General features: G+C 39.4%; 1 protein-coding gene across 13 annotated transcripts in view; it reads right to left on the minus strand.

Moving 5' to 3' along the window:
- Positions 1 to 24,501, minus strand: part of CLIP4 (CAP-Gly domain containing linker protein family member 4) — a 74,061-nt gene that overhangs the window by 20,057 nt on the left and 29,503 nt on the right. For all 13 annotated transcript variants that reach the window (XM_077341340.1, XM_077341283.1, XM_077341360.1 and 10 more), the window contains 5 exons: positions 23,505 to 23,666; positions 17,865 to 17,983; positions 9,396 to 9,632; positions 4,115 to 4,250; positions 2,375 to 2,512 (listed from right to left, as the gene is read on the minus strand). In XM_077341340.1, coding sequence (XP_077197455.1) covers positions 2,375 to 2,512; positions 4,115 to 4,250; positions 9,396 to 9,632; positions 17,865 to 17,983; positions 23,505 to 23,666 — 792 coding nt within the window. The remainder of the gene's footprint in view (positions 1 to 2,374; positions 2,513 to 4,114; positions 4,251 to 9,395; positions 9,633 to 17,864; positions 17,984 to 23,504; positions 23,667 to 24,501) is intronic.

Here is a 24,501-nt window from a genome sequence, read left to right on the forward strand (position 1 = left end):
ATTCAAATAAGTCCAGCATCAGAGGTTGAAAGTTCTCTAGTGGAAATCCTGGATACCTGCTCTCAATATTCACAGCCAGTCAATTTATACAACAACATTCTAAATTATTCAGAGCTAACAGCAATATCTTGTACCTTATTCCCTTTAAACAAGTGTAAACAATATAATACAGTATTTCTTATGTATTAGCAATAAAATCACCCAGGATATGAAAGATACCCTAAATCAATTATTTCAAATAGTTAAACTGATTACCACTATGTGTAAGGCTTACATGTACTAGCTCCCCAAAACTCTGATGTGCCAAAACAAAATCTACAGATGGATATGGAAGAGAACTGGTACAATCTTCCAACTTCAGTGAATAGAGGAAGGATATGCAGTGGGCAACACAACTATTAACTCAATTCCAGTAAAGTACAAGAAATAACTTAATAGGGTATTCAAGAAACAGGACTCTTCTACATAGGCATCCCTAAAATCAGGGCAACTCCATCTTGACCATGAGCCTCTGAAGAGTCTGTTCTATTTATGTTGCTACTTACCAAATGCTAATTGAAATTTCTACCTTTTCATAAGGTCACTAAGTCATGGCAGCATTAAGGGTTATTAGTTGCCTCAGACTGCATAGCCACATTAGACCCAAGACACTAGTCTGAGGAATATCCCCTTCACCTTTGAAATGATGCTTCAAGGCAGTCAGAAAACTCTGCATTTCTGAAATGCTCTGTATTTCTGACCTCCACTTTAGTCACTGGATATTACCAATCCCATCACTGACCTGCAGTAAAATAGGCACATATACACACCCCAAATCTAAGCCTGATTTATGAGGTTAAAAAAATAGTTTCCGAAGGTGGCAAGTCCACATTGCAGTCTAGAAGGGGGTGCCTCATTTGTGGACTGAGGATAGAAAAAGGGAACCAATACTTTTAGACATGTCCAGACCCTTCTCCTAGTTTGAATATAGTTTCATCCGGACCTTTTCAGGAAGGAATAGAAAGCAGAATCATCTACTTGTCTAAGAATAAACTATGCCAGACCAATAGCACCGAACCTAATTAGATATGCTTGGAAGAATGATGTCTGATGTTCCATGAATTTGCTATGTCAGATTAATAATAGACAACCTGGCACAATTAGCAGAGAACAAGAGCCTGCAATTGATCCGATTGGCAGCCATCAGAAAGGGCAAATTTATACTCCTCATCAACTTAATCCTACCTTCTGGCTTAGTCCAGTTGTTGGCCTGGCTTTCCAAACCAAGTAATGAATGTAATCTATTTTTAGATGCTTGTCAGACCAACCGCAAGTGATCAACAAGTTTATCCAGATCAATTTACCATAATTTTACTCTCAGGAAATTCTGATTAAACTATTAGTTAAAAAAACAAGATTTCTAAAAATAAAATAAAGATATAAACAGAAAAAAAATCAGCAGCAGCTTTTCTCTATTTAAAAAGTGTGAAAAATATTTTCAATATTCCATGTATTAATTTATGAATTTCTTATTTAAGAGAACCTCCAACCTTATAGAGAGGCACACTAAAACAATTGGGGAGGGGAGGAAATGAAGTTTCCCCATTAAACAGAATGAAGACAGAAGGCTGGACTTGCTTATTTCTCTGTCATAAACATTCCCTGAGGGATGGCTCAGATGTAATGTGACTACCATGTCTGGCCTTACGTGCTCCCTCCCCTCTCCAACTAGACACTCTAAAGCTGTGAGGGCAAAAATACCTAGGTCTTTTCATTTTAACAGACTGGCCTGCCACATCAGGTCAGATGGCATGCTAACTGCCTGAAGCTGATACAGTAGAAGTTATAACTCTGACTGTGGCCACTGGGAGGACTATTAGGAAGCTGAGAGGAGACCTTTTGGCCTCACTCAACAGTAATTTACTAGTCTTTCCTTGATTACTGGAACTCTTTAAAACATTTGAAAACAACTTTACATTCTCAACACTCAGCTTTTTTACTGTGAAAGTATGAACTCCAAAAAAATACAAATATTACATATTCTGTCTAGAATATGAAGTGACTCCTGCAAGTCTTTGTGGGTTTCCTACTTATTATAACTCTTTCTTGTAGAACTATAAAATCAGAGTCCAGTAGCACCTTTAAGACCAACAAAGATTTATTCAAGACGTGAACTTTTGAGTGCAAGCACTCTTCCTCAGACTTGTAAAACTGACATGGTTTCATTCCGAACAATATTTTCAGCTAAGACAACAGCTCCAATAAGGTGATCTGGCTTTTTTACTGCTTCTACTAGTAAACCATCTAAACAACAATCTGCAAACTGTTCTTGGGGGCAGAATATTATTTAATTTCCTCATGGGCTCTTTAGTTACATTTTTTTAAATCTGCTTACCAGAATTTACTTTGGAAGCAATATGCTTTACATCAATTTTCTTTGACTTTATTACAGGCAAAGGTCGTGAGATTGAAGTTCTTGAATTCTTTTTGCGTTCTGAAGCTTTACTGATTTTAGAGAGTGGTGCAAAGATACCTTGCATGGAGAAGAGACAAGAAAGATAAAGACTATTCATTACAGAGATCAGCTATTCTTCAATAAACCTTTTCAAATATTTATGACCATTCAAGTTTTTAGAGTTTGGATAAGTAAAGTAGACAGTCTTGTACTTATTCATTAATATATTATTCAGCCTTACAGTACTGCTTCATATAACTGAGGTAGGGGAAGATTAAATGCATTATAATTGTAAACACTTGTGCTTTAAAGCATATAATCCTATGAATTGGCTAAACTTTCATTAGGCCTGCTCGTGAGACAGCCATTTTGCCACCAATCCTACACTTCCTACATAATTCTTTCACAATACAACATTTATCACTTCTGCACTGCCACAGGTAATAGAGGCTCACCACAAAACACTCATACTAGCACTAACAGGAGAACACCAGCCAAAGGACAATGAAATCTATTGAGCAAGCATGGAAAGACAAGTACCATTTCTGCACAGTGGTCAAAATGGTGAGATGCCTCCTGCCTGTGTGCTATTAAATCACAGTATTCCTCCCCTCCACACTTTAAAGCATTCCTGCCATGTCTTCCCCTCTCCACATGCTGAGCAAACAACAAACGAGAGAGTGACGCACTTTTTCACTCAGTGCTCCTTGGCTTGTCAAACAATGGGGCAGTCTATGCCAGTCCACAGTCGCCTGGCATCCAGGAGCCCTTCCCACCCTCCCCGACTACCTAGTAAGCCGGGTGCAGTGTGCATGCTGGCACGCCTGCATGCCGCTAGTGTAGCCTCCACGCTGCCTGCATAGTGCCCGGCATAAGAGGTGCCGGAGAGGGCAAGAAGGTGTCCTGGATGTCGGGCAGCATGCAGGCTGTGCCTGGTGGTGTGCACATAGCACCTGGCTTACAGGGTACTCAGGGAGCACAGAAAGGGGTCCTAGATGTCGGGTGGTGTGCAGGCTGCGCCCAGCTTAAGAGGTGATGGGGAGGGAGGGGGAGGGAAGAAAGGGGTCCAGGGCAACTGTGGACTGGCATGGACTGTCAAAGCAGCAGGGGGGGGGAGGGGAACACAAGGGATAGGGATCTGAAAACTGCAGGGGAAAGGAAGGATGCACTTAGGTCGGAACAACTACAGGGAGACTTCTGCTGCTTGAAATGATGCCTCCTCTGCTGGGCAGGGAATGGAGGAGGAAGGGCAGGAGTGAGGGCAGGACAAAGCTGGCTAACAGCACGTTTCACACTCCATAACTTCCTCCCGCTGTTTGCAGGATTGCCGGGGGATTGAGCATTTTAGGGTGGTGAATCCACTTTGTGCAATTCCTGAAGTTACAGGTTAAATTGGAGGATATTGCGAACCAGCCTCTGCAGATAGGCAGCGTCATATGGAGGGGCTGGAATATGCCACCTGCCTTCGGCTAGGCGGCTACATTACATGCGCACGGAAATAGTGAAGTAGTGAACTACTAAGGACTTTCCTAAATAACAAAGTCATCCCTTTTGGGTACAAGCAATGACATTGTTGGGAAGGAAAGCAAAGTAACACAAGAAAATGACAAATATATGACCAAGTTGAAAAGCTTTTTAAAATTAAAGAAATTCCAGCACATCTAAATCAACAAATGGTACCGTGTTTTGGTGCACACTTGAAGTACTGAACTTTTCCAACAGTTCCATTGTTTTTTCCTTCAGGTTCATCCAATTCTACACCAGCCCACTGCCCACTGGCAAACTCTGTTGGGCCACAAAATTTTAAAGTGCCAACCTTTAAAAAAGAGAGAGAAGGATGCTTATTTTGTTTGTATAGCAAGCATTTTTAAACAGAAAAATATACTTGATTAAGAGACTGAATCCTTGTAGTCAATCAACCCAAACCAGAGAAAACCACTGAAGTCAAATCCTGTTTAAGACCGTTTATGCACTGGGAGCTTCACTGCCCCGGCTCCCATAAAGGTAAAGGTAAAGGTATCCCCTGTGCAAGCACCAAGTCATGTCTGACCCTTGGGGTGACGCCCTCTAGCGTTTTCATGGCAGACTCAATACGGGGTGGTTTGCCAGTGCCTTCCCCAGTCATTACCATTTACCCCCCAGCAAGCTGGGTACTCATTTTACCGACCTCGGAAGGATGGAAGGCTGAGTCAACCTTGAGCCGGCTGCTGGGATTGAACTCCCAGCCTCATGGGCAAAGCTTTCAGACGGCTGCCTTACCACTCTGCGCCACAAGAGGCTCCCATGCAGGAGCACAAATAGAGGGTGGCTGAGGTGCACTGGGCTAAATGCTCCCCCGTGTGGGTGCAGGAAGAGGTGGGGCAACCTGCCATGACTAAAACTCCAGCCTGCCACCCGGCATGAAACCTCCAGTGCATAAACGGTCTAATGGGTTCACAATCCTCAAGCCTCACAATCCTGTGGATCATGCAGGACAGCCCGATCTCATCTGATCTCAGAAAGTAAAGGTAAAGGTATCCCTGTGCAAGCAATGGGTCATGTCTGACCCTTGGGGTGACGCCCTCCAGCGTTTTCATGGCAGACTCAATATGGGGTGGTTTGCCAGTGCCTTCCCCAGTCATTACTGTTTACCCCCCAGCAAGCTGGGTCCTCATTTTACCGACCTCGGAAGGATGGAAGGCTGAGTCAACCTTGAGTCGGCTGCTGGGATCGAACTCCCAACCTCATGGGCAGAGTTTTCAGACTGCATATCTGCTGCCTTACCACTCTGCGCCACAAGAGGCCACAAGAGGCTCAGAAAGTAAACAGGGTCAAAATTTGAGTGGGAGACCACCCAAAAAATGCCAAGGTGAGACAGGGAAGCAGGCAACAGCAAACCACCTCTAAACTTCTCTTGCCTTGAAAACCCCACCAGGGGTTGCCAAAGATTTAGCTCTGACCTCATATAGTTATCTGTCCTTGTTTGTATTGTACACACAGTTAAAGGCCTACGATGACATTACGCCCACAAAAGATGGGATGCTCCTGAGATGAACTTCATAATTCTAGAGTACTGATGCACTCCATAAGGCCTGCCTGCAGGCCACAAACAATCCAGCTAAGGCAGAAAGAGGTACTGACAGGATGGAGTTCCAACACTGCTACCACTAGAAACTTCTCACCATCCTAGAGTAGAGACATAACAAAAGTTGGGGGAAGGGTCAGAATGTCAATTCTGTTCTTCACTGAGCTGTTAGTTAACATTCTCATTCTCCCACACACGACCTCTCGCTCAGAATGCAAGGGAATGGAGGGGTCAGAATGCCACTCTGATCCCAAAGAACAACTGAAAGGCAGTGTTCTGATCTTCACAAACAGTTATGGGGGCCATAACAAGGCCTGGGCCACCTAGTTCCAGTCATAATCCATTATGACCCAACATAATTGAGTTGTGCATTTTAGAATCTGCCTATCTGTCAGCCTCCTGCCATGGCTGTTTGGGATTGTTATTTGTAAGGTATCACTGAGGTGTCAATAATAACCTGTCAGTGCCAGCTGTCAATGCGTGGTCATCTGTGGGGGGGGGGGCAGTGGGTCTGAGAAAATTGCTCAATCTATTTTTATTGTTTTGTTTTGCCTGTGTAGTCTAAGTGCTAAATTTCCATTAGGAGAAAGGACTTAATGTGTGTAAGGGAGCTTGGATATTTTCATGTGAGTCTGGCCTTGGTCAGCTTGACACAAATGATGCAATGTGCAACTGGATACAAGGCTACACCACACACCTTCCATGAGAACAGAGGAGCCCGTCTTTTCCTTGGGAAAAAGGAGAGTCTCGCCTTCTTCAGATGGGGCACATTTAGATCTGTTGGGGGTGGGGACTCTTGGGATTAGATTGATCAATGTATTGCTTATCAAATCAGTTTCAACAAGAATAATCATGAGGTTTGTATTGCTATGTCAATGAGCTGCTTTTGCTAATACGCCAAGACAGAGCTCTTCCATCAGGCTTTTGGTTGGGGCCAGTGATTGGTTAACATTGAGTACTGCAATATATTTTACCATCCACTGTCCACTATGGATCATCATCTTTAACCGCTCCTGGGGTTAAATAAAAGGATAAGGCCACCTGGGGAGGAGTTAGGGCGAGCCCTGCCCAGGATAAAAACTCAGAGGGCCCAATCAGGAGCCACAAAGCGGCTCCTGATTGGGTCCTCCAAGTGTCCATCCAGGGTCAAGCAGCCAATGAGGAGGCACGCGAAACACCTTCCAATTGGCCCCTCACCAGGACAGACCAAAATTCCATTCACCCAGCCCAGTCTGGCTGCCAGTCTGCTCCTGACCACCAAAGGGAGAGGAGGTCAGTAGGGCTGCCAAGGGGGATGAGAACAGAGGCTTGGACAGGCTGCACCAGCTCTTTTCGCCCCAAGGCTGTCCTAACTGTCATGTCCAACTGTAACTTTGCCTCAGAACCCTGACAGAGCTGGCAGGAGGCTGCAGAGTGCTCCCCCTCCCCTCCCTTCAGGCTTTCTGTGAAGGAGCCTCTGACAGGCCCTGACTGAGGGGAGAAGGCCTTTCCAAGAGCAACGCAGGGGAGACTGAGGGCCTTCCTTTTGCGGGGGGGGGGGGCTTTCCCCTTCTGCCAAACAGTTGCCTGACAGGGAGGCCACAGAAAAGCCCCTTCTCACTTAAAATACTGCTCTGGTCGGGGGTTAGACACAGCCAAGCCATGTGTCTTTCTTCTTTGCAACTCTCTGCAGATTTGAGGCCACTGCACAGTGTTATTCTGCAGATGAAACTTTTTTTTTTGTCTCCTGTTTCATTTGCACAACAACCCTGTGCAGTAGGCCTCAACATTCAACCCCATGCCCTTACAGACTGGACAACTCCTCCCCTTCCTCTTCCCACTGCCAAGCTCTAGCGCCCGTTGTATTCTTGGAGACAACGGGCTTTGCCCCTAGTCCATTAAAAGACACTAGAATGTAGTTTGGCTTGGGTGAAATTAGAAGGGCTCTGGAAACTGGGCCATGGAGGCAGATACTGCATACTTGAATGCCATTATCATTGAACTGTTTTGCTTTGTAATCTAATTAGAAATTTCAAATGATTGTATATTATATATATTGTTATATACCATCCTGAAATCAAATAAATAAATTAAATATAAGTGTGTTTATTGGAAACAACGATGGGAGATTTGAAAATGCACCTCTGTCCTACAACAATATTAATACCAGACTGTTTGTACTCTGTCTGATTTCCTGCTGCTGTTTGAGACACATTTGGCAATTTAAAAATGAAAGCCAGCCTCCATATACCAAAAGATGAAGTATGTGTTAGCAACAAGAAGAGATAGATTCAAGAATCATAGTCTGATCTGTATTAGTGTTTTAGTAATAAGATTGGTAATAGAACCTATTAGAATTCAATTAAATTCTTTTTTTAAATCCCTACATTCCTGTTCATTGTTCAATCATATTTATCTGATATCCCATTTTTAAGACACTGCAATTTTCTTATCCATTTATAATTTTAGACAGAATTTCATATATTCAATTACCTTCAGAAAATGATTTTTCATATATAATGCAATACTCTCAAGTGTTTATTTATGCCATTTTCTTAGAAAATGAATCTGCAGTCTTCAAACAGATTGTTCCAACTTGAGACAGCTAGATTTGTCATACCTGTCTAAGATTACTTTAGCCAAAACTGAAGCTTTTCTAAAGGAATCTAGAGCTATAAGCTTGCAAGTACCAATAAAGTTCTAAAAAGAACTGTTAATATGCACTGATATAAAAATTCTCAGAAGGCTGTGTTTGCTCAAAGAAATTTCTGCAACATTAAGTGTCTACAGAGACCTTAACACACACGTGAGCAATTTCAGATAAATTACTAGCATAAAACCACACTTTCATAAATTATTAAAACCACAATATGATGAACTTATAAATTACTGGGTAGAAAATTGCTTATAAAATGAAATTTTTAGCTGCTCTGCATTCTTAAATAAGATTACTATTGGCTAAAAATTACTCTACCTTTTACTAGTTTCTAGAAATAGAATCCAGAGTGGCTGAGACACACATGACCCTTACAATAGATTTAAAGGATGGCAAGACCAGAAATTCTTGCAACATAACTGCTGTCTGCACAGATGACAGCTGTCCAAAGACCGTTTAAGCTGAGGGGGGGGGGAGAATAATTAACTATCCATTTTAGAAGCCTACACTAGCAGGCACATGGCTCTGAATCCCATGTTTTGAACACTGGTTTTAAAATGCCAAGTGCACTGTTGTTTCAGGAATGTACAATGGTGGAAACAGGAAAGGAAGCCAGCTTTCAAAAGGTCAGGTAAATATGACTGACATGCTGTTTTCTTGGTTCATTTCAGAACACGGAACAGCTGCATGTCCTCTTGTGACAGTTAATGATCATGACTATATGTGGGTGGGACCTGCTGAACTATACAAAGATGCATAGTTATGTATACCCTTGAAATTAATCCCCATGGATTCATTACAGGATTAAGAAAGTTCTGTAAAAACAAATCCGGACTTTATCTTCCAGCACTGATGTGCCTATAATATGGAGGGCAGAGCAGAACAAACACAAAGCCTTGCATAATAGCCTTACACTTCTTTATATCTTAGAACACCAGCAAGCTCAATGACAATTAAAGGTCCCACTGCTAAAGAATCACTGCAGATCATATTTCTATAAGAAATGAATGGGGCCATAAATATAGCTAAGTTACAAAACTTTTCACAAAGAAATCATCACAACATGATACAAAGTATCTAAGAATAAACAGAGAGCTTCAGGGGATTTTGTGGGGGCAACAGTATTCCTTCCTATACTATATATTGTCTGTTATACTCTCACTAATTCTCAAAAGGAAGAAATAGAGACGGGATACAAGTTTAATGGGGCAAGCAACAGGAGAACCTAGTTCTACTTTGCACAGCTCCTTTATTCAGTGTACCTTCTGTCCAGCAATGACAACTCGATCGCCCAGCTTCAGACCAAGTGATCCAAGCATGGTTTTACCGCTGATATTATCATAATTAGGAAGCATGGCCTTGGAAATGTCACATGAGAGAGGCACTGCATCTAGGAGCATCTGCTTGATCTCCTTAGCACTTGCTGCTGCATCTGCCATCTCCAGAGGCATGTCGACAGGATCAGGAACCACGTCTGCTGGTGTCTGTCCTTTGTCATTCTGCAGAATGGAAGAGGAGACAAAGGTGTCAGACAAAATATCATCACAAACACACATTAGCATTTTTTTAATTAACATTTTTATTGAAAGTTTTACACACCCACACAAAAGACACACAATCTATAAAACATTACTACCTACACCACTTCACCCCCAATAACAACTAATAATAAAGACACCTCCCCCACAAACCAAAAACATACAATAACAACAACAAAAAACGTTTAGGAAAGACCCCCGACTATCTACAGATCAGGTTCCTTAGTTTTCGAATACCACATGCACAAAAAATATTATTGAAAATCCAAATTTCACAATTAAATCATTCATTGGCCATTCATAATTATAATATATATCCTTAGTTAAAAATAATAATATGATGAAATACATATTTACAACTAATAAATATTTACTTTAGAATACACTTCATCCTTGTCTTAACTAATTTATTCAACATAACCAATAATACTACTCTCATTTACCTTATTACTTTTAAGATAATTTACAAATGGCTCCCAATTTGTTATAAAACTATCTAGCATTTGGTCTCTCATTAATATTGTTAACTTATCTAATTCTGCATACTCCTTAACCTTATCCAACCATTCATTTACACTTGGTATTTTTTCATTTTTCCAGTATTGAGCATAAATTATTCTTGCTGCTGAAATCATGTAAAGTAATAGTATTCTCCTTGCTTTTACTATTTCAGGATCCCAAATATTTAATGTATAATTCTGGTTTAAGTTTCAAGTCAAGCTTTGTTATTTTCTGAGTATATTGATGGATCTGTACCCAAAATTCTTTTGCCTCTGAACATGTCCACCAAAGGTGATAAAAAGTACCATCAACCAATTTACATTTCCAACATTTTGTTAAACCATTTTTGTATATTTTAGACAATAATACCGGAGTCAAATAACATCTATACAGCATTTTGTAGTAATTTTCCCTTATATTAGTTGCTAATGTAAATTTTATATCTCTTTTCCAAACCATCTCCCATTGCTGAAGCTTAATAGTGTGCCCTATATTTTGTGCCCAACGAATCATTGATTCTTTTATCACTTCCTTCTCAGTATCTTTTTTAGTAACATATTGTAGATCTTTGCAATTAATTTCTCTTTTTGTTCATATATACACAGATCAGCCTCATTTTTTGAATTTTCAAACTGATAAATCTGTCTATCAGTTTTAAATTTGTCATATAACTGTCTATATAGAAACCAATTGAAGGTACCACTTGGTACTGTTATATCTTCCCTCTGTTTAAATTTTATTTGCTGTTCAGAGTAATCTAACAGATCTTTATATTTTAGATACTCCTCTGAGTGCCATTTTTCCCTACCATATAATGCCTCATGTGGCGACACCCAGTATGGAATTTTTGGCCACAATTAGTTCTTATATGCAATCTGGATTTTCAGATCGTTAGGTGGATAGGGAATTGGTTAGAGAAGATAGGTTGAGGGACTTGGGAATGTTCAGCCTGGAGAAAAGGAGGTTGAGAGGGGACATGATAGCCCTCTTTAAGTATTTGAAAGGTTGTCACTTGGAGGAGGGCAGGATGCTGTTTCTGCTGGCTGCAGAGGAGAGGACACGCAGTAATGGGTTTAAACTTCAAGTACAACGATATAGGCTAGATATCAGGAAAAAGTTTTTCACAGTCAGAGTAGTTCAGCAGTGGAATAGGCTGCCTAAGGAGGTGGTGAGCGCCCCCTCACTGGAAGTCTTCAAGCAAAGGTTGGATACACACTTTTCTTGGATGCTTTAGGATGCTTAGGGCTAATCCTGCGTTGAGCAGGGGGTTGGACTAGATGGCCTGTATGGCCCCTTCCAACTCTATGATTCTATGATTCTATGATATTTAGACCAAGTTCTAAACAGTGCCCGCCTTATACAATGATTTTTAAATGTTTGATGTATTCCTGCTTTCCCAAACCAGAGATATGCATGCCAACCAAATTTTAAGTCATGACCTAACTTTAAAATATAATTATTTCTTAACGTTAACCAGTCCTTGATCCAAACAAAACTTGCAGCATGATAATACAGTTCTAAATTTGGTGTTCAATCCACCTCTTTCTCTACTATCAAACAAATTTATTAACTTTATTCGTGGTTTCCTTCCCTGCCAAATAAAATTTGATAATTCCTTTTGCCAATCTCTAAATGGTTTCTCAGATGATATTATAGGGATTACCTGAAATAAACATAACAATCTGGGTAAAATATTCATTTTAATAGCTGCAATTCTACCTAACAGAGACAGTGGTCTTTTGCATATTAAGTGCCAAAATTTTAGATTTCTGATTATTTATTTTAAGCTGATACTAAGCTAAACTTCTGAAATATTGACAAAGCTTTTTGAGAAGATGATATTGGATCTTCTAATAACAGAACTATATCATCTGCAAAGGCCCTAATTTTAAATTCTTCTCCTTTAATTTTTATCCCCTTAACCTCATTATCTTCCCTTATTTTATTCAATAATATTTCCAAAACCAAGATAAATAATAATGGTGAAAGAGGGCATCCCTGGCGTGTACCTTTTCGTACATGACACATCTGTGAACACTGTCCATTAATCTTAATATTTGTTACCTGTTCCGAATATATCACTCTTATACCTTTCATAAATTTCTCTCCTAATCCCATCTTTTCTAAGCATTTCTGCATAAACTTCCAATTAACATTGTCGAATGCCTTTTCTATATCTAAGAAAATTAAGGCTGCTGGTTTATCTATATGTAAATTCAAATATTCTATCACATTAATCACAATTCTTAAATTATCTTTAATTTGTCTTTTATGAAGAAAACCTGATTGTTCTTTTTTAATATAGTCTTTTAAAACACTTTTCATCCTTTGAGCCAATATATCTGAGAAAATTTTATAATCATTATTTAACAAAGCAATAGGTCTGTAGCTTTTAACATCCAATACCTCCTGTTCCTCTTTGGGAATTAGTGTTATATACGATTGTTTCCATGAACTAGGGACTTCCATTCCTTCCAATATGTCATTCATAGTTATCTGCAGGGGCAGTAGTAACTCATCTATACATGTTTTATAAAAGATATTTGAGATCCCATCGGGTCCAGGAACTTTATTCAATTTACTTCTTCTTACACTCTCTATAATTTCACTTACTGTAATAGATCCATTTAAAAGTCTTCGTTGGTCATCTGTAATAGACATTACATTATGTTGACTTAAATAGCTTTCAATTATTTTTTCATCTATTTTCTGATCCCTATATAAATTTGAAAAAAACTGAACAAAACGTTCTTGAATATTTTTCTCTCCTGTTAATACTTCTTGTCCATCTTTTAGTTTTATTATTCTTCTTTTTGCTTTTTCTTGTCTCAATTTAATAGCTAGCAATCTACTTGGTTTGTTAGCAAATTCGAAATTATTTCTTTTAATAAATTTCATTTTTTTCTCCATATCAGAATCCATTAACATAGAGAACTGCCTTTGAAGATCTTTCTGATTTTGCCTTAACTCATCATTAAAGGGATCTGCTTTAATTTCTTTTTCAATTTTTCTCATTTCACCTATTAATTTTTTCTCCTTTTCTCGCTGTTTCCTTTTTAATCTTGCACTCAGTTGTATAAAAATACCCCTCATAAAAGCCTTAGCAGTGGCCCATACAATGTAATTCTTGACTCCATTATTTAAATTAAATTTGAAAAATTCTTTTATTTGCTTTTTACATTGTTCTACCATATCTTTGTTTTTAAATATTGCTTCGTTTACTCTCCACATCATCCTCCCACTGTTCGTATCCTTAAGTACCATTGATACAGCATTATGATGTGAGAATACTTTAGGTTCAATATCTACTTTTAATGTTTTCAAAGCTATATCTCCTGAAACCCAGATCATATCAATTCTAGATAGTGACTTATGTCTATCAGAATAAAAGGTATAACCTTTCGAGTTCCCATTTTTCAATCTCCGTATATCCATCAGATTCAAATCTTCTATCATATCAAAAAAAGGCTTAGGAAGCTTTCCTTTTGGATTCTTAACCAATTTACTTACTTTTTAAAATCTAATTCTAAGTTTACAACCCCATTGAAATCTCCCATTAAACACCAACTTTCATATTCCAAAGATGAAATTTTTTTAGTTAAATCATAGTAAAATTTCTGTTTTCTCTCATTTGGCGCATATATTGCTAACATCATAATCTTCTTGCCTAGCAAACTAATTTCCACCCCTAAATATCTTCCTCTGTCATCCTCGATAATTTTTTGTGGAGATAATAATGGATTAATATACATCACAATGCCATTCTTTTTAACATTATTTGAAGCTATAAATTCATTACCCAATGATTTATTAATTAGCAAATTACTGTTATTTTTCCTAATGTGTGTCTCTAACAAACAAGCTACATCTATCTTTTGGTTCTTTAAGTAATGAAAAACCTTTTTTATTTTCTGTGGTATATTTAAACCATTAATGTTCCAAGACCAAATTTTATAACTTATCATTCAATAATTAATATAAACAAAAATACAGGTTTTGAGTCTTATCCTCTTGATCCTTGATTTTCCTCTTCTGTCTTTTCTTCTTCAGTTGAAAAGTCTCTTTCAAATTTCTGCCAAAAATCTCTTGCCTGTTGTAATGTTGTCAATCTATATTTTTTTTGTTTTCCATTTAAAGGAGACTCCCTCTATTTCTTCCCATTTGAAAATTATTCCATTCTTTTTCAAAGCTTCAGTCAGGAAGCCATATTCTCTTCTTCTTTTTAGAATACTAAGGGGGATTTCCTTCATAATAGGTATCTCCTTTCCTTCACAGACAAGTCTTTTTGTAAAATGCAGTTTTAACACATCATCTCTAGTTTTCTTCCGAAGAAAGAATACCAAAACATCTCTAACAATATTTTTCATTTTAGAATATCTTGAGTTCACTCTGAATACTCGGTCTATTTCCACTTCTAAAGCCTCCTCTGTTATGTTAATAAATTCAGCCAGTATTTTAATCATTTTTTCTCTAATATCTTCAGCCTCCTCCTTCTTAATTCCTCGAAATCTCAAAATCCCTTCTCTGTCGCAGTTCCAGACGTGCCTGCTCAACCATCAAATTCTCATGAACTTTAACAATATTTTTCTGTTCCTCATTTATGCCTTCCATTTGTTCATTCATCTTTTTAAACTCTGAATTTAACTTTACAGTAACAGTTTCTATAGCTTTAAGTTGAGTTATTTCTTTTTTCAACTCTCCTAGTTCCACATCCATTCTTGACAACTTATCTTCCATTTTGTTTAACTTATCATCAATGCCGTTTAACCTTGAGGTTGCATCAGCTTTAAATTCAGAGAGCATTCCTATTAAATAGTCCAATTTAGTTGAATCAGAATCTGTACTATTTTTTCTCCTTGAGGTGGCCATATTCTCTCAAACTCTCTAAATAATTAACTCAATATAGCCTAATTTACCGTTTGGTTTTTTAAACAATAAGTACCATATGACATATGCAGCTTCCAACTCCTCTTTTATGTCTGCAGACAGCTTTGTTCAAAAGTCTTCTAATATATAAGAAGGGAGTCCTTGTTACTCTCAAGTAAATTGTTACCGGCAATTAATTATAGCTTGGTATAGCAAAAACTCCTTTTTTTACATCTGTCAAGAACGTAAGTCAGCACGTTTCTTTTCCAACCTGGTATGTAGACAGCCTCCTTATTCAAATACATTCATCAATCTTCTTTAAATTGGAGATAACAGCCATTAGCATATTTGTTCTAATAATCAGCCTTTAAAAAAATCAAAGACCAAGGTTGAAACTGTTTTCTACTCCAACACTTAAAAACAGTTTTTGACATTTCAGGAACCTGATTACCTGGTTTCTGGTCCACCTGATGCACCACCTCCTGGAAAAGGCTCTGCTAATCCTTGCCACCATCACAATTTTAAATTACTGTAATGCAATAAAGTCTCCTCAAAAAGTTTTATTAATGCAGAATAAAAGATGGTGAGTGGTACAATTGCCCAAGGGCATATTTCACCAATCTTGAAGAAGCCAATTGCAACCTTACATCAAAAGTCCTAAAAACAGACTGAGATATGGTTATCTTCAGGATCGCATACTCCCATTTGAAAATTCTATAAAGTATGCCCAGTTTAATAAGGTAATGTGGATGACACAAGGAACACGGTATTTTCTTAGCTAGTACTTTGTTTGTGGAACTCTTTCCTTCCTAAGACACCCTTGGCATCTTCTCTCACAAGTTTCATTCACCAGATACATAGGCCATTCTTCTTCCAGGCTTTTAAAGAATAGTTTTTAGTAGAAGTTACTCTACCTTTGCTCCCATTTTTCTTCACCTCAGTTTAATTACTGCCAAATTCACCTTATTCTGATTTCTGATTGCTACCAACACTGAAATACTTTAAAAATGCAACAGCTGCCATTTTATTGCTTTAAAGTTGTTGTTGCTATGTTACTGATTGCAATTTGTTGATTTTTTATTCACTTCCTTGAGAACCTTATGTTCATGAGGCAGCATATAAATAACTTAGAAAGATACACACACATACTACAAGTAAATCGAAAAACCATACAGCAATAAAATAACAGATCCTTCATAAAACTGAATTCATCTTTGTTGGCCTTTTGCTATTGGACTCAAATTTTGTAAAACTGCCTCCTGTTATTCATCTCCCGAGGGGGGGGGGGATTAGAGGTGTTCCTATTGGTGGATGTTGGTGTTTCCAATGGGGAAATGAAATTATTATCTGGCCTCAGTCATAGGCCTGGCATAGGCCTGGCAGAACAGCTCTGTTTTGCAGGCCCTCCATAAGTACTTGAAGTTCTGGAGGGCCCTGATCTCTTCAGGCAGACTGTTCAACCAGGCAGACTCCTCATACCATATCTTTCTGTGGCCAGGCTCAGTGAAGTTTCAAATACAATAAACACAATAAAACAATAATACACTGAATGCTCTAAAATGTTCGCTACTTCTACATATATTCAGTATTCAGTGGTGGGATTTTATTTTGGAGAGGGAAGGAAGGTCCATATAATTTTATTTGCTTGGTCTGGCCTCAGTTGTATGCCTGGTGGAATAGTACCATTTTGCAGGCCCTGTGGAATTTGAATAGTTCCATCAGAGCTTGGGTCTTGGCTGGCAACTGATTTCACCAAGTTAGAGCCAAGGCTGAAAAGGCCCCGTATATGGTTGAGGCCAGACACACTTCTTTCAGGCCAGGGGCTGGAGATTCTAAGCAGATTTAGACTGCCTGGCCTTAAAGTTCTTTGGGAGAGGTAGGGGAAGAGGCAATCCCAAAGATATAAGAGTCCCAGATCATTTAAGGCCTTGAACATAAATCAAAACCTTGAATCTGATTCAGTCTCCAATCTGGAGCCAGTGCAGTTGGGAGAACACTGATGTTGTATGTACTCTCCACGGGGCTTTTGTCAAGAGCTGAGCAGCTACAATCTGGATCAGCTGGATCAGAGTAGCCTGAAGGGTAGCCCTGCATAGACCGAGTTACAGAAGTCTAAACTGGAGCTGACCATGGCACGGATCACAGTGGCTAGGTTAGACATTGTTAGGTGAGGTGTAAACTGCCTTGCCTGACGTAGATGGAAAAACATCTGTCAAGTGACATCTGTGACCTGGGCCTCGATAGATGGGGATCCAGGACCACATCCAGACTCCTGATGGTGATTGAAGGTGTTAAGAGTTGGGAGTTTTACCATGTCAAACTGCTGGTCTATTTTGATTCAGATGAATAGCTGGGTTGGTCTGAAACAGCAGAACAAAGTTTGTGTCCAGTGGCACCTTTAAGACTAACATTTTATTCAAGGCAGCTGCTGAATTGTGCTTGCATATGAAATCTTATACTCTGAATACGATTCTGTTGGACTTAAACCACTGGACTCAAACTTTGGTATACGTCCATTTAGTTTAGTATTGTTTATTCTAAGCAACAGTAGATCCCCAGTGTGTCATAAAAAGAAAGGCATTTCCCAATACTCTAATATCCTTTAGCTGCAAATGCTGGAGTTGGTTCTTGGACCTTCTGATCCACAACCAAATTTGATATTTGTAAATATATCTGAATTGTGTTTCCATTTATGCCTAAGGACAGGCTATCGTGTCTACTAGACACACATGCAAATACTTATTTCCTGTATTAATGGGAATTCAGACCTCTTTGTTATTCTCTGGGAGACACAGTGAAATGGTTACAGACAAAACAAAATCTTACCCTAAAGGCAGGGTTAGCTCCATGTTCCAATAAGCACTTTACAGCTCCCGTGCAACAGTTGAAGGAAGCAATATGCAAAGCTGTCCCAAAATCAAAGTCACTGCAGGTAGCATCCACATCTGCAATTAAGGATCATGCACATGAGATAAGGGACAAGTCTAAGGATTTTTTTTTTGCATTTTTAATCTTTAATCCAAATGCTAACCACAATTGATAGTATTTCATTATACCTGGTGCTCAAAGCTACTCAAGCTAACATAAATTAAAAGGTATTTTGAACACAACATGCTAGTTTATATTACACAATATTTAGATTCACTATTTTGAAAAGCCTTTAATAGTCTGCTTTCAAACCATTTAATTTGATGGTCTTTAAAAGGGGTCAGACAGATTCAAGGAGGTTAAATTCATGACTGCCCACTAGCGATAGTGAGCAAAGGTAATATCCATATGCAGAGGCAATAAATCTCTGAAGGCTGGTGCAAGGAGGCAACATCCAGGGAAGGCCTTGGCCTCTGGGGCAACTGGTTGGCAGCAACAGGATAGTGGACTAGAGGGACCACTGGCCTCATCCAGCAGGGCCCTTCTTATGCTCTCGTGCTTCAGAAAACGTTTCTTCCAAGGAAGCATCTGCCAAGTGTCTTTCTAAAAAACAATTCTGTTAATCCTGAAAAAAGACTGCAGTGTGGCTCATCAGTATGCCGGCTGAGCCTGCATTATATTATATACTCAAGTCTTGACCAGGGCCTCTTCTGCATGATGGATAAGCTGATGAAAACTCACTAAATACACTGTTGTTTTTCTGATCTCTACACAGAAGAGTTAATTTACTCCGCAAAACTGATTTTGCTCAGCATTGTGAACTGCCTCTTCGGTGCTTTAAGCGTCTTTTAAGCGTTGTTTCTGAAAGATGCTTTTCACCAATTCATTTCTCCCCTGCCTGCCTAAGACGGTATTTTAGCCATGCAGAGAAGCTCTTTAGTTATGCAAATTAGTGACTGCATTCGAGAACAAAGTGGAGTTGGCAAAGCTACAGGGGGCAGGGCCATGAATTGCTTCATGCAGAGAGCATTGCAACGTAGTTTTTCAACAGATTATATTCAATGCAGAACAAAGATTGTAATATAATAAAGCGGTCTAAACTGGTTGTTTTTTAAATTGTTTTATTTGGCTCCATGCAGAATACCTCCAAGTTTCTTTGCTGCCCCCCACCCCACCTTATCAAGTGTCACTTTGCATTCAAAAATAGGGACTTGGACCAATGCTTCAGCTCTCTACATGTGGAACATTAATAACAATTACAATTGGAAACCAATATGACTGCATGCAACACAATATGTCATTCATAGTGTCTATGTGGATTATGAGACTCAGACAGGATAATTCAGTGAGCCTGGCACTCACAACTCCTGGCTTGTGAACATCCAACTTTTCTGCAAAACCAGACTGTGTTCTGTTTGTAAATCAAACCCCTAGAAATATTTAATTATAGCCATGAGCTCAATTAAACAGGCTGTGGCAACTTGTTCCAGAGTTTTAGCCTTCAGGCAGTCAAGCAAACAAGCTTTGGCTTTCAAGGTTATATAAAGCCCTTCCCTTTCCCAAAGCACATTTATAAAGGGAGTATACATCCAGCAAGTTGGAGGCAAAGTGTTTACAATCAGAGGTAACATGTTACTACAGATCCCAATGGCTGGAAGCAAGTTATATGTAGCAATGGAATGTGACTGCTTGGTTTCAGCAAGAACGCCTTGCCGATCCAACCTTTGGACTGGCACCCTGATCCAGCCAATGATATGTGCACCCCTTAACAAATAAGTTTCAACACAGCAATTAGTCCTACCGGGGCACAAAGATTGCAGTACATAAAGTATTCAGCAGCTAGGGTTTAGGATCAGTAGTCCACTGCCATTTGGCTACAACTATATGGTCAATTCATGACATTAGTAGTGTCTCACAATCCCGGTGGGGGATGGCAAGGTCCTGACTGTTGCTCTTACTTCCACAACAGGGAAGACAGAATGACTAACGTCCTTCTCACCACAACCATCACCCCTCTGTTCCTGAAACATACACAGCATAACTACTTACCCTGCAGCACAGAATTTATACACACTGGCAGTCTCTGTTTCTAAACAGAGGCTGGAGAGCCATCTGACGGAGAGGCTGATTCTGTGAAGGTTCAAGGGGGTGGCAGGTTACAGTGGATGAGCTATAGGGTTCTGAGTGTCCTGGATAGTGCAGGGGGTTGGACTAGATGACCCAGGAGATCACTTCAAACTCTGTGATATTATCTCATCTGAATTCCTAGCTTTCATTAAAAATACTTAATAGCTAGCCCTCTTTGTTAGGTCAATTTTCACCTTTTATCTACCACAAAAAGGCCTAGAGCCTTAGAGTTTAGATGGGGGTAAGGAAAGCTGGGGATCCAGAGGAACTAGCACAACGGTGATCAAACTGTGGCTCTCTAGATGTGCTGGCAGGCCCCATGGTAGCTGTAGTCCATGGACAACTGGAGAGCCCCAGTTGGGGCACTGCTGAACCAGCAGATGGTGGCAACACATCATTATAATGCTATAGAGGTCTAGCAATTTAAAAAAATTCTCCAAAATCTCCCTCCTATGGTAAACAAAATGCCAGCTGCAAGAGGTTGAGAGGAGGAAAATGGTGCCAATGTGAACCTTCCTGTCCAGACTGCCTGATAAGGTACTTGCTTCCCCAAAAGGATCAGAGAAATGCAGGTTTGGTGAAAGAATGTGTCAAGGACGGTGAAAAGATGACTGAAGCACAATTAAATTGTGATTGCAGAGATTTATTCATTTTTCTTTGGGGCTACACATTGAGTGGGACTGAGATGCTGCCAAGAATTAATGTCATGTTCTCCTAATACCGGCAACACATCTAATGTTGGATAATGCACTTTCAGTGTGCTTTTGCAGCTGGATTTCCCTGTGAAAAGCAAAAACGACTACTTTTAAAGCGCATTGAAAGTGCATTATCCAACACGTGTGGAGTGTCCTTACGCTCTGCACTTTCCCCACCAGCCAATATTGTGGAGCTGAGCCAGGCTAAGTGCTACTACATAGCACAAGAGATAATTAAACATGGGGATGCCCTCTTTTAGCAGCTCCTCTATTATGTAACAAATAATTCCAGCCTTAGAGATTTCCTGGAAAACTGTAACAGCATGAACTAAAGGGCAAGAAAAATGCAGCACAGAGAAATGCTTCAAACTTTCCTACAGTCTTCAAAACAGAGTCATTGACCAACTATGAAAGGACTCAAGAGTCAGAAAATAGGCAGTACAAACAAATTTGCCTTTGTTTCTCCACTCTTACATTATATAACCAGCACTCTCGGATGCGAATAAACCCATGGCACATTTTTCCTCTTTTCCCACACATCTCATTAGCAATTTACAAGGTCTTCACCTCTCAAATAAACTTCCCCATATGTCTATTAACAATGACATCCAAAAGACTGATTCAGAGTACTCCAGCATTTCCTTTCAGACTGATAACTGAAAAATATTAGCATTAAAGAAGTTATAACATGTATTTATTGAGCTATAAATTATATGAAGCTATTTTTATGACCTGCAGGTTATGTACTGCAATTGTAATAGAATAGAATATAAAACTGCTACATGAAAAGACATCTTTGTAAATTAGAGTTCGGAACTGAATGCTTGAAATTGACCTGGCGTATTAATAATCTACAGAATTACACAAATTTAGATTAGCAAAAGTGAATTAAGGGGGGAGGACATAAAGGGGCAAGATTAGCAATTTAACATTAACAGTTTTTCCTGTACATCACTATCCCTGGGCAGTTTCCCAAACCTGACAATGTGCCAGTGCTAAAGAACAGAACATCCCTCCAGGAAATAGTGCCATGTAGCATTGGGGCTACAGTGAGAAGGAAACTTGGAGAGAGACCGAAGGAGAGTCCTTCTATAAACACAACCAACAGTAAGATGTTTGCAGAAAAGGAGGGGGGGGGGGTCCTGCCAAGTCACCCTCCTCACTGAGGCCTCCAAGCTGTATGGCACCTCATTAACAGGATCCCCTTAGCTTGGGCCATAGCTCAGTGTTAGAGCATCTGCTCTACCTGCATAATCCAGTTAAAGGGACTGACAGGAAATGATGATGTGAAAGACCGCTGCCTAGGGCCCTAGAAAGCTGCTTCCAGTAGACAATACTGAATGCTAATGAACTAACGGTCTGATTCAGTGTAAGGCAGCTTCGTGTGTATGCAACAAGTCTAGTTGACCGAGCACTAAAGCTCTTTGCAGCCAAGGTCATTCCTCACCTACTATATGGCATCGACATCTGGGGCTGGAAAGAACAAATAACCAACAGCTTGGAGCCCATTCAGAACTTTTTTTTCAGACGTATCCTGGCTCTTCCAAAAGGGTCTCCCACAGCCCTGATGAGGGCAGAGCTTGGTTTCCCCTCACTCAAAGCCCGTGCCCACTTAGCTATTCTGAAATCTTGGAAGAAAGACGCAACAACCAAATCAGATTCTTTAAGCCATCAAAGTTTTAAGCTCTTATTGAGCAAAGAAAGGACTTGGTCTGACTTCTTTAGCTCCATTCTTTTACGCTATACCATACCAAACGACTTTCTGCATACATCAGCCAATATCTCTGATGTATGTGATTGGATGTACGTGATTGTGTGTGACCTGCAACACTATGTTTTGGCTGGTCCCCTGTACTCTGAACCCAGGGGCAAATTCCTTGCCAAGTTACTACCAAACTCACACCCCACTTCTGATTTTGATAAAATCGCCTATCTGTTATCAGATGTCGACCCTTATATTTCATATAGGGTGGCACTTTTCGCTCTGGCCGGAGGAAGATTTGAGCCAAAGCTTTTTTACAGGTGTCCCCACCTTGATACACCATGTTTCTTTTAAATTGTAACTCAGTAGCCCTCGTCTACAATTTTATGTACGCAATATTGGAGAAATATTGTTTTATCTGTACTTGTACCATATTGTTTTTAATTATGTTTTGTAATGGCCTTTGGCTAAACACAATAAATGTTATCGTATTGTGTATGCAACAGTGGCATTTTCATCCATCACATTGCAATATTGGTGTACCTTTGGATCTAATCTAATGCATTTTATGTGGTTGGATTCCAAATCCAGTTCTTACACCGAATGCATACTCATCTTCTTAAAAAACTGAATCTCTGAGATTCAAATGTGATATATGTGAATGTCAACTGTCCATCTAACTACATACATATTTTAAAAGTATGTGAACAGAATTTGGTGTGTTTGCTCCATTAAAACAGGCAGTGAAACATACTTATTACATGATATCATCCAGATTTCTTTGCATTCTTCGCAGCACCCAACAGTGGCAGCCAATTATATGGAGAACTAATGGGGGGGGTGCATAGCAGAACAATATTAAAGGATATTAAAATACAAACAAGTTTAGACAGGAAGGAGGCAAATCTATACACGGCTGCCATTTTTTCCAGCAGCCTGCATTTATCATGAAATCTAAGTCTGCCTTAAGACATCCATCTTGAATTATTTTTCAGCCACCTTCATATGCATGGTCCGATGATACTGACAAGTATGCAAAACACAGCATCTATGGCTATTTCCTTTGATACTTACCTTTCGGTTTTGCATTTTTTAAAATAACATTAATAAGCTCTGGAACATCAAAGTAAGCAGCATAGTGCAATGCATTCATATTTGTCCAACGGCTCCTCAAACTGATATCTGCACCCAAATTAATAAGCTGCGAGGCAAATTTGGCAGCAGTCTCAACATCACCTGCAAAACAGATATTTTAAAAGGCATTTTATATCTTGTATCTGGGTATCAAACAGGATAGTGCAACACGTCTATGAATGGAGCACACATCCAGAAGACATCAGCAAATTTATAACAACAGTCATGAAGCCAAATAGAACAGAGGTTTCATCACAAGACAGTTCTCAGGACTAGATGGGAAGGTACTGCCTGCAAAAGTGAAACCCTGATAACCTCAGATGAAACAAAGCTTTGCAGCACAGACTTGCAGCAAGGAAACTAGATGTCATTGTTATTTTTTTTCCAGACAACAAGCAGATTTCAGATTTTCATCTGAAGGGATATTCCCTTCCTCACAGAAATTTTGTAATCTGTCAAGCAGCTTTAAAGCTTTGATTTGTGGAACTGTCCCAAAATAGCAGAAGATAAAAGAAGGGCCCGCAAGTTCCATTATGTTTCTTAAACCACAAATGTTGGAGCACAACGTAACACTGCTCCTGAACCTATGCCTATAATAGAAGAGCAGTCATATCAGTAACTCTCTGGTTCCAACCAAGCCATGGTGCAGCGAGTTGTTTGGTGACATGTACATCAAAGTACATCTGACCAGGACTTTCCGGCCAATATTGATAATACCTGTTGACTAGAATATGATTAGAGCAAAGTAAATGTGAGTGCTCTGAATAAGTAGCACCTACACCTACAGAGTGTGATTCCTCAAGAGTATGGACACAAGCACCAAGGATAAAGCAACAGATTATTTTAGGAAGTACCCTCTGAGTACACCATGTCCTCCTATGAGAATTTACTTAAATATTCACTGTTAAAATCATAACAAGATACTAATTTTCCATTG

The sequence above is a fragment of the Paroedura picta genome, chromosome 1 (assembly GCF_049243985.1).
Source record: "Paroedura picta isolate Pp20150507F chromosome 1, Ppicta_v3.0, whole genome shotgun sequence".
Lineage (NCBI taxonomy): Eukaryota > Metazoa > Chordata > Lepidosauria > Squamata > Gekkonidae > Paroedura > Paroedura picta.